The 14,796-nt window shown below is 40.2% G+C and overlaps 1 protein-coding gene across 4 annotated transcripts in view; it reads right to left on the bottom strand.

Annotated features, from left to right (window-relative positions):
* Positions 1–1,586: 1,586 nt before the first annotated feature.
* Positions 1,587–14,796, bottom strand: part of TRMT9B (tRNA methyltransferase 9B (putative)) — a 36,685-nt gene continuing 23,475 nt past the window's right edge. Inside the window, exons 2-5 of one of the 4 annotated variants that reach the window (XM_054030270.1) lie at positions 9,631–9,733; positions 8,579–8,733; positions 3,336–3,509; positions 1,587–2,646 (exon numbers count right to left, since the gene is read on the bottom strand). In XM_054030270.1, coding sequence (XP_053886245.1) covers positions 1,622–2,646; positions 3,336–3,509; positions 8,579–8,733; positions 9,631–9,713 — 1,437 coding nt within the window. In that variant the 5' untranslated portion in view covers positions 9,714–9,733 and the 3' untranslated portion in view covers positions 1,587–1,621. Of the gene's footprint in view, positions 2,647–3,335; positions 3,510–8,578; positions 8,734–9,570; positions 9,913–14,796 lie in introns of those variants that run through there. The other 3 variants (XM_054030268.1, XM_054030272.1, XM_054030271.1) reach the window with 3 other exon arrangements.

Genomic DNA, 14,796 nt, shown 5'->3' with positions numbered 1-14,796 from the left:
TGAGCAATATAGCTAGGTTGACCTAAGTTTTAGGTGTAGATCAGACCTAAGAGAGGGAAATCTGCCCAAGACATCAGAGTTATCCTCTAGTCCTTTGAAAAATGGTTCTTTAGTTTCCAGCACCTAGAGGCATCAGGGACCTTTTAATGTCCCATTCAAAATATGGAAGACGTATTTTAAGGATTTTGCTATTTGATTTGTAATGTTTTATTTTCATACTTGACTCATATCTTCTACATTTCTTAGGATACCTTTAAGAAAGTATATATTGTCATTAAGTATATAAGCTGATCAAATACTACAGATAAATCTGTCTTTTAAACTAAGCAGATATGCATTAGAATTATACTAATTTCACATAGTGCTCCCATGTTTATCTCAAAAATATGTACACCTCAAATACATTTGATTTTATGTACTCTTTATAAATAATGGTTATTAAAATTAGTCTCAGTGAACAGTATTTACAGATAAGCAAAACTTTTAAAACTGTAGAAAATAAATTAATGTATTTGTGGTAGAGAATACATAAGACTCAGTCTCAACCCCTTAGCTCTGAGGCATAAACTAGATCAGCGGTTCTCAAACTGTGGGTATTGACCCCGTTTTAATGGGGTTGCAAGGACTGGCTTAGACTTGCTGGGGCCAGGGGCTGAAGCCAAAGCCCGAGCCCCACTGTCTGGGGCCAAAGCCTGAGGGCTTCAGCCTTGGGCAGTGGGGCTGAGATTACAGGCCCCCTGCCTGGGGCTGCTGCCCTTGGGATTTGGCTTCCCTCCCACCCACCCCATGGCAGTGGGGCTCTGGCCCCCAAACCCAAGGTGGCAGGGATCGGGCGAGCTCAGGCTTCGGTCCGCCCTCCGGTCGTGTAGTAATTTTTATTGTCAGAAGGCGGTCACGGTGCAATGAAGTTTGAGAACGCCTGAACTAGACTGTTTAAAAAAAAAAAAAAAAAAAGACCAAAATCTTGAACAAATGCAGCTGTTCCATTTGCTCCAGAATGCTAAGCACAAAGCACAGAATACTCATGGCTTGATCATGCAAACATTTATGCCTATGAGTAGCCCATCCTGAAGACCACAATTCATCAAAGTATTTAAACATGTGCTTAACTTAAAGCATGTATCCAAATTGGGACTTAGGCACATGTTTAAAGTTAAGCATGTCCTTAAGTTATTTGCTGAAGAAGCGTGGACTGCTGAATCAGGACCCTACTGAGTAAAGTTAACACACATGCTTAAGTGTTTGCATTACCAAGCTTTAAGTTCAAACTGGGCAAATATTTCTCATAAAAGATGCCCTGATCCTTATCTTATAAAAATGTTTTGTTTATTTTTCAATACAAAAGTACATTTAAAAACTGAATCATTTGCTAAAAGCAATATAAAACTCTTAAAAGCCTATCTTTGACAAAACATAAGTATTGTTGTTTGCCTCTTACATTCTTATATACAGTATTTATAGATAAATACAAAGTAAAATCAGAAATGGATGGAACACAACTACAGGAGACTCAAATTCCATTTTATATTGCACAATTACAACACCACTACAGAACACCTTCAAGGAGCAGTGTTCAAAGTTTTCAATTTTCAAAGTTTTGTTTTATTTGCTCAGTTTGCAGTTATTTTGCTATTTTCTCTGCAATAATGCACCAGTTTCCATGATCATAGCAAGAACTAATAATATGAAGCTCAGGCACATTCTCTTCCAGTAGACAGCATAGCTCTCCTTCCCGAAAAACATGATAATAACGCATGAAAGCTTTTGTATCCAATATGTCAACAACCTGGTCCTCAACAGCCATTGCTTCATCCAAAATAGAATCAGTGGAGTCAGTTGTTGAAGTTCTTTGAAAGAGTTTGCTAGCAGTAGACTTACCATCTTCATCTCTACTATAAGTACAGTTGTTGTCCCTGTCTTCCACAGGACCACTCAGAAAAGATGTTTCTTCATTCTTGCTCTGAACTACTCCATGGTGTTCTCCATTTAAATCCCTTATTACACCTGAGGCTGTCATCCATTGTGGTTTTTTGACAGATGCATTTTCTAGAAACACTTCATCATCATCTAAACGTTGCTCTTTTAACAATGGCCCACAGTGACCTAAGTCTAAACTGCAGTGTCTTGATGGTTGAATAGATATGGTACTGTTTGCCCATCCTCCTACATTCTTCAGAGATTTCATCTTCTCAGTTTTCTTTCTTAAGGTTGATTCATCAAGGGATCTGGAGAAAAACCATGAACGAAATGATTTCCCTAGAGCACTATAGAATCGATTTTCTTCTTCTTCAGACATTTTCATGCAGCAGGTTTTGGCTAAGCAATGGTCTGTACTGTGGGAACTTTTTGTATCAAGTTCCTGTTTAAGATTAATTGGGTAGCTGTATTCAGAGCCTACTAGTTGCTGTGGGTGTTTTTTTACAGTATGTTCAAGATCACTCTTATGTCCAGACTGATTTGATTCTGAAAGAAGCCGGGAGCACAAGTCTCTATTCCATGGAACAAATACGTCTTGTTTTTCAAAGCGACGATTTTTTTGTTCCATGGCCCAAACATAAATCATGATCTGACCTCCAGGTACCAACACCCTTGCCATTTCTTTTATTGCTTTGATTCTTCTTTGTTTAGTTGAGAAATGGTGAATCACTGTGAAGGAAGGAAAGGCATTTCAGCTTAAATATTGCTACTGTTACATTATTTATTTTTTAAAATAATCTTTGGTTAATTTAGTGCCCATGAAAGATTTCAACTGACATTGCTGGAAACATAAATCCTCCATCTAGCCACAGAACAAGTACAGCAGAAGGTAATAACAGTACAAACCTTCTCCATACTTTCCTACCAATGTGTCTTACCTACAGCTAGTCAGAAAACTTTGATAGAATCACTTTCCATCAGAAATGTATATTCTTAACACATGCTAGTTAAGGTGAGTTGTAGATTTGACATGTTGTTGCTCAAGGTAGACCCGGGGAGTCCAGGAAAGAGTTTGCCTTGACTAGCTACATGTTTTAAAACTACAACTTGACTTGCTTACACTAGGATTTTAACACACATTAGTTAAGACACATTAAAAACAAACCTTTTTTCCTAGCATGTACAAGGCCACAAAAAAAGACTAGGTACTTCCCTAGTCAATGTCATTGTTATGAAATTAAACTGAATACATTTTCGTTCTCAGGTTTCCTATCATGAAACTTTTATAAGATTTAAAAGATAGCTGTGTGGTTTAAAAATAACCATGACAATGAGATGTAAGAACCAACTGAAAAAATGATCCAAAATATTTCATGTTTATTTTGGAACTGAACAAACATTCTACTGTATTCTCTTACCTCCGATGGAGATGATTGCACTGAAGCACTGATCCCTAAGGGGAAGATTAAGGTTGTCACATACCGAGACTTCACAGCCTTTCTTCCTTGCAATATTTATCAAAGGTTCACAGTAATCACAGCCCAGATTAAACACCTGACTGTTGATACTGAGATACTTTCCAGTCCCACATCCTACAAAACAATAAACTTTATTACACAGGAAGCAACCTATTATGAAATTCCTTCACCCCACCTCTCATCCCTCATGGAAAAGTGAAAGCATTTTGTGCCAAAATACTCTTGTAAATCTTTTAATTTTAAAACTATCCTAGAAAATGCAATGATCCTGCTTCATTCCCACTGAAATCATTTTGTCTCTGTAAAATTATATATTCACATCATCAGACATGGAACGGTATCTACAACAGCAACATGAAAGCTTTGTAAATTCATGGCACAGTGGTACAGATCATCAATAAATCATGAACAAAATTAAAGGCCAAAATTCTCCTCTTCAATCCACAATGTATATATTTATTCAGGATGCAAAGTTTCTTCTGATGTCAATGGAAATACTGCACATGCAACTACACCCAATTCCTCCCATACAGTCTAAAAACTAGACTGTGCAATGGATTTCTCTTTGGATGGGCTGGGGAGGTAGAGGAGAAAGGAATCCTCCCTCAACAAGCCATGGACTACTCTTCAGTGCAGCTGCTACTGCACACATCCCTAATGCAGCCCCTTCAAGAGGAGTGAGGGAGCAAACAGGAGGATCAATGAAGCCGTGGCTCCTTCAGCCCTGTCCCTGATCTCCACCCTGTAGCCATTGTTGAGTAAGCTCCATGCCATATGTGCCACCTTCCAGGAACCTAGGAATATTGCCCTGCATGTTGTGCAACAGTTCTACTACAGTGAGATCTCTGTGGTTGCAGAGGAGAGGGCAGGCTTTGCCCGGAATACGGATCTGCAGCACAGACGAGAGAGGACAATTTTAACCTCCAAACACAGACTTGAAAATGACCGAAGTTCAATGGTTTCTATGCAACGAAGAACTATTTCAGTGTTACAGGCACATCCTCTTTCTGTTATTGTTTTAATCAGTTACAACTTCACATTTGTATGTGTAACTGGCATCTATAGAATGTGTCTTCTACCTGGAAGTATGTTTAGAAATATTTAAGGATCAGTGCTGTTCTAAACTGAAATATTCCAGAGTGCTCTTCAATACCATATGCATTACAGGCACTTTTCAAAATTAGATTAAGAAACATTCAGCACAGTTATGGGTCAGTGGTAGAGAATAGTATCTGAAAGTTTACACCCTAGAGGCAGGGGAATAGCTAGGCAAAGAGAACCATTTTATTCTTTGTAATTAAATTTAAAGGCCTGAGTTATCTTTAGAAACAGCACTGCAGCTTGCAGCCCTGCTGCTTTCATTGCTGATAATGTGCAACATTATCTACAAAGACAGCACAGTAACTGTGAGAGAACAGCAGAACACTCAAAGTGGTAAAAAACATCATATTGCTAGAGCAAAAATCCAGCATTATTCCTAAGAATAATGCTCAAGAGAAATGAAAGAGACTAATATATTAAAGCAGTTCAAAGAAAATATGAGATGAAAAATTAAGATATGCATGTTAATAAGAGAGTGGGAGTTGTTAAATCAGAACAAAAGTATAATTGATTATGTTAGTAGCATGAACACTCGATTAAAATGTAAGTTGTGTGTATATTGATTAAAATGTTTTAATTCAGTTAATTGAAAGGTAGCTTTTGCAGCAGAGTTTATATAATCTCAATGCATACTCTGGAATAAGGGGACCAAAAATACTGTTGTGCTACCAACAAATGCTTCTGTTGTAATAATTGTGAGCCTGACTAGTGAAAAGTAGGTGTAGGTTCATGAATTGCTATAATGACCTGTTATATAAAATTGTTTAAGAAAAGATGTAAGAAGGAGACAGACTGAATTACTTTAAACAGAAAATGTTTACTGATACCAGTCAACTACTTTGTTAAGATTATGACTGGTAAAAAATAGGAATAAGGGACAGGAAATCAATGGACCAAAATTGGTGCTTCGGAAATTAGGCCTCATTGTTGGGCAAAATAATTAGAGGGCGGCCCAATCTATCCATTGCCCTTAAACAGAGGCTTGAGGGAGAAAAAGGAACTTTTACCATCACAGCAGGTGCAGCAGCAGGATTGTTGCCATGACATCAGACCTTAATAGTCTACGAGGAAGGTGGACTATCATCACTTCATCAGTGAGGATCCCAGCCTAATACATAATAATAGAGATCCCACTCTGTCTCCCCTCCCTCATGTGTCCCTTTCCGTCCCCCATTATCTTCCTCCTGTCCTACCTCTCTCTCTCTCGGCTTTTCGCCTGACCCTGAAATCAACTGTATTGCATAGCATCAGCATGCCAAGATGAGATGGCCAATCCAGCTCTGCTCTGCCTGAGAAGGACCAGTGAAGCTGAGATGATGTCCCTGATCAGAAAGGCGAGCCAGCATACAGAACAACAGCGGTCATGGCTGATCAACCAGCCCAATGCATCTATCAGTGACTGAGCAGTCACCCTATATCCTAAGAACCTCAACAAAAGCTATATTCCCCCTTGTGTCTGTCAGTTTTTTTGAAAGTGGGACAGTGACTATCATTCCCAACTAAGATTTGAACAACAGAACTAACTCTTCCTTCCCCACCAAGGAGGACTGTTTGGCAGAGTAAGAGACTCTAACCCTATATTCACCCTCTTTAAAAGAGCATTTGATAGGTTTAAAGTTTGTTTTGCATCATCACTCAATTTCAGTTTCAATGTTTTTTGCCTTGTTTTGTTTCTTTTCCTTTTGTGTGTTTTTATTGGTATGTTTCTAACCTTTGGCATGAATTTTATAGTATGTTTGCCATCGTACTAAGCAGGCTGAGGTCTCTATATATGCACCAAACCATGGACCTTTTTTAACACTGTTTAATGTTAGACAGTGACAGAGTCATGTTAATACCTTTGACTCTTTGGGCCCTTTATTCCATCTAAATGAATTCAGCAGTTCACAGAATGAAACTTAATATTGCTAACCCTCTAGCGCCCCAGGATACTGTATATACATGGTATTAATTTGTAATAGTATTTAGTAATAAGGCAATAAGTGGGCAGTTCCCTTTTATGAAGCTATAGTACTGTCGGCCACCTCACATGCACCCCTCATGGCTGGGATGGCTCTGCAGTGTCCTGCCTCATTTTACCCCTTGGTTCCTCAATAAACTTAAAAAGAGGCTTTCACAAGTCTAGTAAGAGTCCTTCTTGGGGTCTGATTTTCTTAACAAAGTTCCAAAACAAACCCAAGAAGTCTTAAGCAAGGCACAGCCCCCCACCCCCCTGCCCCGCCCCCCTGAGGTACTGTCTCTTACTGCTCTCTAAGGCACTGGAAAAAACACAAGGCCTGCCCGCCCTTCTTTGTCTCTCCCCAAGGGAAAAACAAAACTTCCAGCTGGGTCTTTCTACCCAGCCACAACTCCCTTCCTCTGGGATCACTGCAGGAGAGACTCTCTTCCTGCAACTTTACTCTGCCATCCCTCTTGGCTATTCACAGGTCTCTGTTTCTACCCCCTCAGAGGCCTGGTTCAGTCACATGACTACCTGTCATATACCTCGATTCATACTCTCCACCTGGGGAAGTAAATAGCTGAGTCACAGGTGGGCTGAGACCTATCTCCCTTTAGAAGGACCAGCCACCATATGACAGAAGCAATAATCAATTCCTATGTAAACAAATTACAAGGTCAAAGGCTGAGTAAGTTATCCTGATGAAGGAACAATATGAGGATCATGGACCAAGGGGCATCCCATCCTATTATCATTAGTATGCTACGTGTAAAACAAACAAAAAAAGTTTTTTAACAAAAAATGTCCTGTTAAATAAAGAGGATTTCACCATTCTAGGCTTTCAATCAACATATCTACTCTCAAAAGCACTCAAATATTTAAAAGAAGAAAAAAAATGAATACATAAAAGTACTCTGAGATCTCTGTGATTAGGACCAGTTTAAAAAAAAGTGAACTCCAGCACTAACTCCTTTCCCAGTTTTGCCTGACACTATTGATTAGTTATGCATCTCAGAGAACTCACACCAGGTGAATTGCTCATAAATATGCTCAGGATAGACAGAAATACTGACCTGTTCATCTAGAAACTATATTCTTAGTACCTTAAATGGTGCATTTGTGTGGCACTGATGCCAGATCCTCTAATGTAGTTAGTCACCTAACTCCCACTGGTGCCTAACTACCTTTGAGAATCTGGACCTGACTCTCTAGCCTAATGTACAGGGCATCCTCTTTGGATGACATGATGTCCAGGAGATACTAGAGCAAAGTAAAAAGTGTCCACAGGTTTAGTTTCAAGCTTTTGCAAAGTGAAAAGCTTTCATTATAACTGAAAATTGTGCTGGCACAAGGCAAAACAAAATAAAACCCTAAACTCTACACAAGGCCTGGATCTTTTAGGCATCATAAACCCTGGCTTGATTAAAATATACATAGAAGTACTCTGAGGACATCAGGCCAGGCTCAGGGGTATTATTATGCTCATTTGCTAGGCACGTGCCTTCACTGTCAGGGGTATTGTAACCTGGAGCACAACATCACAGCACCATTCAGGCTTCGTTCCCACTATCAATAGTGTAGGGAATGACTCCCTACTCCCACTGGCATCATTGCACTGGGCCTGAGGTGACCTGCCAGGCAGAAAGCCTGGAGGTATGAGCAGGGGTGGCGGCCAGCAATACTGCTCCCACCAGCAGTGGGGCTCGAGATCAGGGAGAGGCAGGACTGGGCACAGCCTCCCTGTGGGGAGGGTTACAATTCACAAGCCTGGGCCCTCTCTGACATCCCCATTCCTTCCTTGGAGCCCTCAGCCCCACACATATTGAATTGGGAGGCTACATCTGCCCCTGGTTTTCCTCAGTTTGGGAAAGGCCGAAGGGCAATTTTTTGTATAATGATTTGTTCCATTAAGTTTGAAATACAGAAAAGGTGAACTTCACGCTGTTTTAGAAAACTAACAATATGCATTTTGGTAAAGGGTAGACATTCCTCTCAATTTGATTTTTGGGGACTGTATGTCTATTACCTCATATGCTGTTAAGAATATCCCAACACACTAGATTTCAAAGACAAGTATGATAAACATAATGTGTAAAACAAATGATGACATATGATTTTTCATTCAATAAATACAGTAACTTACCTATATCAGCAATGAGACTGCCAGGCTTTTGCTCCAACAGAAACTGACGAACACGAGGCCATGCTTTGCTTTGCAGGTCATTAAAATAGGAGGCTGTACTTTCATACACACTATGTACATGCTGATTTTCCAGCTGAGTAGCCTCATGTTCCATCCTGAATACAGCATAAGACATAACAGACAAATATTACATACAGAACATAAATTGTAGTAGCACAGATTGTAAATTTGTGTAGTATTTTACAAGTCATGCCTCTATAAATTCACATTTATAAAATTATAAGACTCATTTATAAAGTGCCTTTTCATCACATAGAGTCAGTTACTGCACCCCTGAAGTCAGTGGGAAGTTTTGCCATTGACTTCAGTGAGTATAGGATTATGCCCAAAGAGCATCATGCAATAACGTGTGTACCGGTATTCATATTTACAGGATAATTTCACCAGTGAAATGCAGGCACACATGGGGTGGAACATATCAGAGGTTTCACAATGCACAGCAACATTACACAATAGTTTAGGGCACAAAGAGAAGAATACTCTATCCAATTGAAACTACAGGTAAATTTAGGTAGACAGAATGCAATTACCTGAATTGAAATTTGGCCAGGACATTAACACTAAACCCCTTAAACCATATGCAACACCGACAGACCCAGTCGTCGGCAGGTAGGATTGGACCTCTGGGGCCTCTTGAGCTTAGTGCATGAGCCTTTACCGCATACGCTAAAAGCTAACTGGCTGTTAGCTAAGGCTGTAGAGCAAACTCATTAATCTCTCTCTCTAAGTGGTCTTGGTGCCACTAGATGGGACAGAATACCACACCCAGGAGGTGTGTGGGTTACACATTCAAAAAAGGGCAATCTCTAATGGTCTAGAGCTAGTTGGAGAATTTTCATCAAAACAAAGTTTCAACAAAAATTATGATTTTTTCCATTTTCTACCCAGTTTAGTAAGGGTCTCAGTATAATGACTCATCTGAAAGATGGCACCTTCAACAGCACAGTGCTCCTAAGGTCATGCTGGATGGGTACAGAGTCACAGAGAAGTACCTCCACTGAATCATCACCATTACTTTTTTGCAGTACCCTTGATTTTTCTTGATGTTCTCCAATCCAAGTATCCACCAGGCCATCCTTCTTTATCTCCTGAGGCCTGGTGAGATTATAGGCCAAGATGTTATGGTTGCAAGCATTTATATGGCATTCTTCATATTTACTCACATTTCTGATGGCCTATTCAGAAATTACTCCTCCACATCAGAAAAACAGGACTCATTAATCATCTACTATTTTTATCCAAGTAGCCAGCAGAAACTAAAGCCTGTTTAGAGATCTCCCCTGAAGTAACAAGTAATATATTGTATAGATGAAAACACCAAAGTGATTCATTTGGTTGCATTTGAAAATGTCAGAAGTCACACCTGACACTTGACATATAACACATTCCTCTGGATTTTCTTTGATTTTCAGGTACTGTTTGTCTCTAGAATCACCTTCTACCTATCCTCTTTACTGTTGCAATAACTTTTTAAAAGGCAGGATTAAAACAGCAAAACAAAATGGTATGTGTAATAATGTAAATTATTTAAGGCCCCAATTCTGCAACACTTTAAATATTTACTTAACTTTAAGTGTGTAAGTAGCACCATTGGCTTCAATGGTATTTGTGTGCTTAAAATTAAGCACATATGTATGTGTTTACAAGATTGGAGCCTAACTCTTCATCTATTTTATTTGTTTTTTGGGCCTGTGGTATGCAGCAGCTTAGACTAGATGATCATAGTATTTAATCACTATGACTCTCTCTTCAACCATTTATGTTTACAGTCTTCAGAACTCCCACTTTCATCATTTCTTAAATGGTCCATAATTTTTTGTAACTAACTGTTAAAGCATTGTCCCAGGTTTAACTATCAGAGCACTTATGGGTGCATAAAACAACATTTTTACAACTTTTCAGCATCATTTTACAATACTTTAATAGGTTTTCAGTTAACATGCCATTTTGAGGTGGTACAAAACTGTAACAAATTTGAGTATCAGTGACTAATGCAGCATAGACATAAAAGGATGTAGCATATATCAGGGTTTATTGAGTAAGTATTTCTTCAGGGTGCCATTTTGAGTAATGCTGTTGAGTACATTAGGCTGGGTTACTTCCAGTAAATTAGCTATTCATACACTCTTTCTAAAACCCAAATATTTTCTCTCAATACCGTTAAATAAAACAGTTATGTTTTACCTTCTTTTCAGTCTACTGCTTTCTTTTCCTTTAGCTCAAAGATCTATTTTATTTTACTTTCCCATTGCCTGAAGTCTTCCTTCTCCATTCATAAGTCAAGCTCCAAAAGCTTTTAATCATTTTCCTTTGTCCTTCAATATGCTCCTTGCTCTCTGTTTTATATTTGAGGCTCAGTTACATTGTGTTCAGTGTTTCTAAATGTCCTTATCTCCCTTCTTGAAGCCTTTTCTTCTATTCCTGAAGTTCTCAAACAAAAATGAAATGTTTTCAACTGTTCAAATTAAATTCAAACACCCTGAAGAACTGACAGTTTATGCCAACAATACAATTAATTAGCTCATTTGAAGGTTAAATCAGTTGTTTCACATAATACCAAAGTCAACATGAACTTAAGCCAGTGGGTGATAAAAACTATAGTTTTAATTAATAAGCACAAAATTTCACTTTAACTAAGATATCTCGATTTAATTCCCATGCAGGATGAGGTTTAGTTTTGTTTCTTACACAGTGAATTACAAAACTATTAGGTGAAAGTGAAGCTGCTCAAGAGCATAGGAGCTGGAAGTAGGGGTGTTGGGGGTGCTGCCACACCCCCTGGCTTGAAGTAGTTTCCATCCTCTACAGCAATGGTGGGCAACCTGTGGCTTCCCGCAGCTCCCATTGGCTGGAAACAGCGAACTGTGGCCACTGGGAGCTGTGGGCGGCCATGCCTGTGGACGGTCAATGTAAACAAACTGTCTCATGGCCCACCAGTGGATTACCCTGACAGGCCGCATACAGCCCACGGGCCGCAGGTTGCCCACCACTGATCTATAGGGTTTACAGTTTGGTTCAATGACTCTCAGCACCTCCACTATAAATATTGCTCCAGCACCCCTGCTCAAGAGGACATGTGGAAAAGTTTCTCTGGCTACATTTTAGGCCTGATCCAAAGCCCAGTGGAGCCAATGGGAGGTTTTCCATTGATTTTGACAGGCTGTGGAACAGGTCCTGTTAAAGCAGCCGCACCCAACCCCAAAACAGCATCACCAATAAGTGGTGTCGGGTGTCATTTATCCTATCTATTTCCTTTTCAGCTCTCCTATTAGCGGTGATTGGTTTTGACTTTTCTCCTATACTGGACATCTACAGGTTTCCCTGTACCTGCATGAAGTGCATGTAGTAAAACTGCTGCATCCCATATTGCTAAGCTTTACATTTATCTTGAAATTGGGATTCTGAAGCTGCTAGAGCACTTTATTTTTTCAGTTATGACTAGTAGCTTACATCATATCCACTGGAAAAATGCTGTGTTACGAATGAGGTCACAGAGAGGTGATCACTACTTAATGCCCATCTCCAAAATAGCTAAAGAAAATCTAAGATAGTGTGAATAGGTTCCCAGGGTCTTCATTTCATTTATGTATGTAGGGGAAATCTCACATCCACTACATCCGATGGCAGGGGGGAGAAATGTTAATACATCTCTACCCCGATATAACGCGACCCAATATAACATGAATTCGGATTTAACGCGGTAAAGCAGCGCTCTGGGGTGTGGGGGGGCTGCACACTCCGGCAGATCAAAGCAAGTTCGATATAATGCGGTTTCACCTATAACACGGTAAGATTTTTTGGCTCCCAAGGACAGCGTTATATCGGGGTAGAGGTGTAGTTGAGAGGTCAGACTAGTATCTCTCTGAGCCTTTTTCAGCTATCATTAATCAGTGATAGTTAACTGGATAGATAGGTAGCTGAATGAAACTCAAACGCCTTTGCTCTCCACCACATTCCATTTCTCTGCTTTCACTTTTTAGTTACACATACCTCATATGCCTCTTTATTTTCTGTATCCCTTCCCTTGCATCACACACAGCAGCTACAACACTTCTAGTTCTAGTTCTTCTCTTTTTCCATTAACATTTTGAATCTTTTTCAAGAATTAATTTGTCAAGAATGCAGCTCTAAAAAAAAACCTTGCTGCTTGCAAGTGTACTATTCCTCTTGAAGTAAGATACACATTTTACAGTATTACCTTGCATTGACAAAATTGCAATTTCGAATATTTTACAAAGAGAGAGAATTAGAATTCCCCCCTCACTCTAGAATCCCCATATTAGAGAATTATGTATTTTATAAACACAGCCTGCTAACATTTAGAATTATAAAAGAAAATCCACTTACTTAAATAACACATCAGAGTGTTGTGACTTAAAGAATATAGAATCACAGAAATTAGAGATGAAAACGACTGATTGGGTATTTAAACCATTACCTGCCAATGCAAGGTACACTAAAATTTCAAGTACTTTTGACCAGCATAGTTTAAAATGTCTTCAGGGTTGGGCCTTCCACCATTTATTTTTGGAGACTATTCCACAGTGTAATGGTTCTCATAATCAAGATATGTATATTCTGTCTGAAACATGATTTTGGCCCCTGCTGGAGCCAGTGTTGGAATGACACAAGAAGTTCCAGCCCTCACATGATTTCTAGTCCTGCCCAGATAAAAATCTCTTTCACTGGCTAACTTCCCCACTTGCTCATCTTCCTGGGAACAGCAGCTAATGACAGTTGCTGAAGGAGGCAGAAAGAGCTTGTCCCCAGCCCTCAGAAGCCCAGAGGAGGTTTTAAGTAGAAGAGGGAGGAGAGCGAGCAGACAACACCATTCTCACAGGAGGAGAGGGGGAAAGAGGAAGCAAAAAGAGTCCAGCAGTTCAGAGTGGCTCTGTTCCCTCCTTCCTTTTCCCTTCCTGTGAAAAAATGGCTGCCCTCTGCTCATCCCTCCCCTCTCCATCCCTGCAACACCACGTCTGGGAAGAGGAAGATGGGGCAAGGGAGTGAAGAACCTCTGGAGCTGCTACCCTAGAGGTAGCTACAGAGATGTCCTTTTCTGCCCCTCCCCTGCCTGGGAGAGGAGAATGAAGAACCCCTGGAGAGGCAGGAGAATTAGAGGACAGGGAGCAGATGTGGGACTAGGGAACCAAAATTGATATGGCTGGGGACTGCATAATTAATTGCTTGGATGGGGCAGATGTAGGGCTAGTGGGGGACAGAATTAATTAACTAAAATCTGGGGGGTTGGGGTGAAGCTGGAAGCTCCACACCATCACGCAGTCCTTCTGCAGCGGGGGCCAAAATCACTGGACTGAATAAATTTGGGAGAGCTGGCAACGCTGTAACTGTCAAACACACATACACACTGGCATCAGAGGGGAAGTTCAAAAAGCAAAAACACAGACCAAAATGAATGCGATCTGCAATGAAAATCTCATGGTATTTGAGCCAGTGTCATGCACGGACTCATGATTTTTGAACTTTTGGGTTTGGCAGTGCTGGAGTAGTTGTCATCAAAGACCTGAAACTATTTTGATTACACTAGCCCCTGAGGGCGAACCAGTCAAATAAGTTATCTGCTCCAGCAGGGGAGGTTTGCCTGGACATTAAAATGCAGGAGGTATTGACCAGTCCATGACAAAGGTATCATCTCCATCCTTCTCTCCTCCAACTTCAGCCCAATCACAACATCCACAGTGTGACTAAATATCTGTCAAGGCAGTAGTCACTTGGGACAGTCCACTGGTTTCCAGGGTAGCCATGAACTCCTGAGCCAGTTCTAAAGAGTTGTCATCCACCTGGACATTTAGGGAATTCAGAACAATTGGTCTTGGTGACTCCAAAGCCACCACAGAGAGGAACATAAATTAACTCAGCTTGGGATTCGGATGTGCAAGATTGCAGCGTATTTACCAAGACTGGTCTTATTCTAACTCCATCACATGCTAGATGGACATAATCAATCCAGCTGAGCTGGAGACCTCCTGCCCCTAACGTCAGTTTTGGTCAGCTTGCTGCATCTCTTCCTCAGCCATCTCTTGACCAATACTGCAGTGTCATCCAGCCACATCTTGGTTATACAAGCAAAATCAGAGACATCTTTCATATTCCAGGTTAGGGGTGGTAGTAATTTGATTATTTACATTGAACAGCATAAA

This window comes from Malaclemys terrapin, chromosome 5 (genome assembly GCF_027887155.1).
Source record: "Malaclemys terrapin pileata isolate rMalTer1 chromosome 5, rMalTer1.hap1, whole genome shotgun sequence".
NCBI classification, from domain to species: Eukaryota; Metazoa; Chordata; order Testudines; family Emydidae; genus Malaclemys; species Malaclemys terrapin.
The sequence above is the reverse complement of the archived record's forward strand: the minus strand, read 5'-3'. Positions and strand labels throughout refer to the sequence as shown.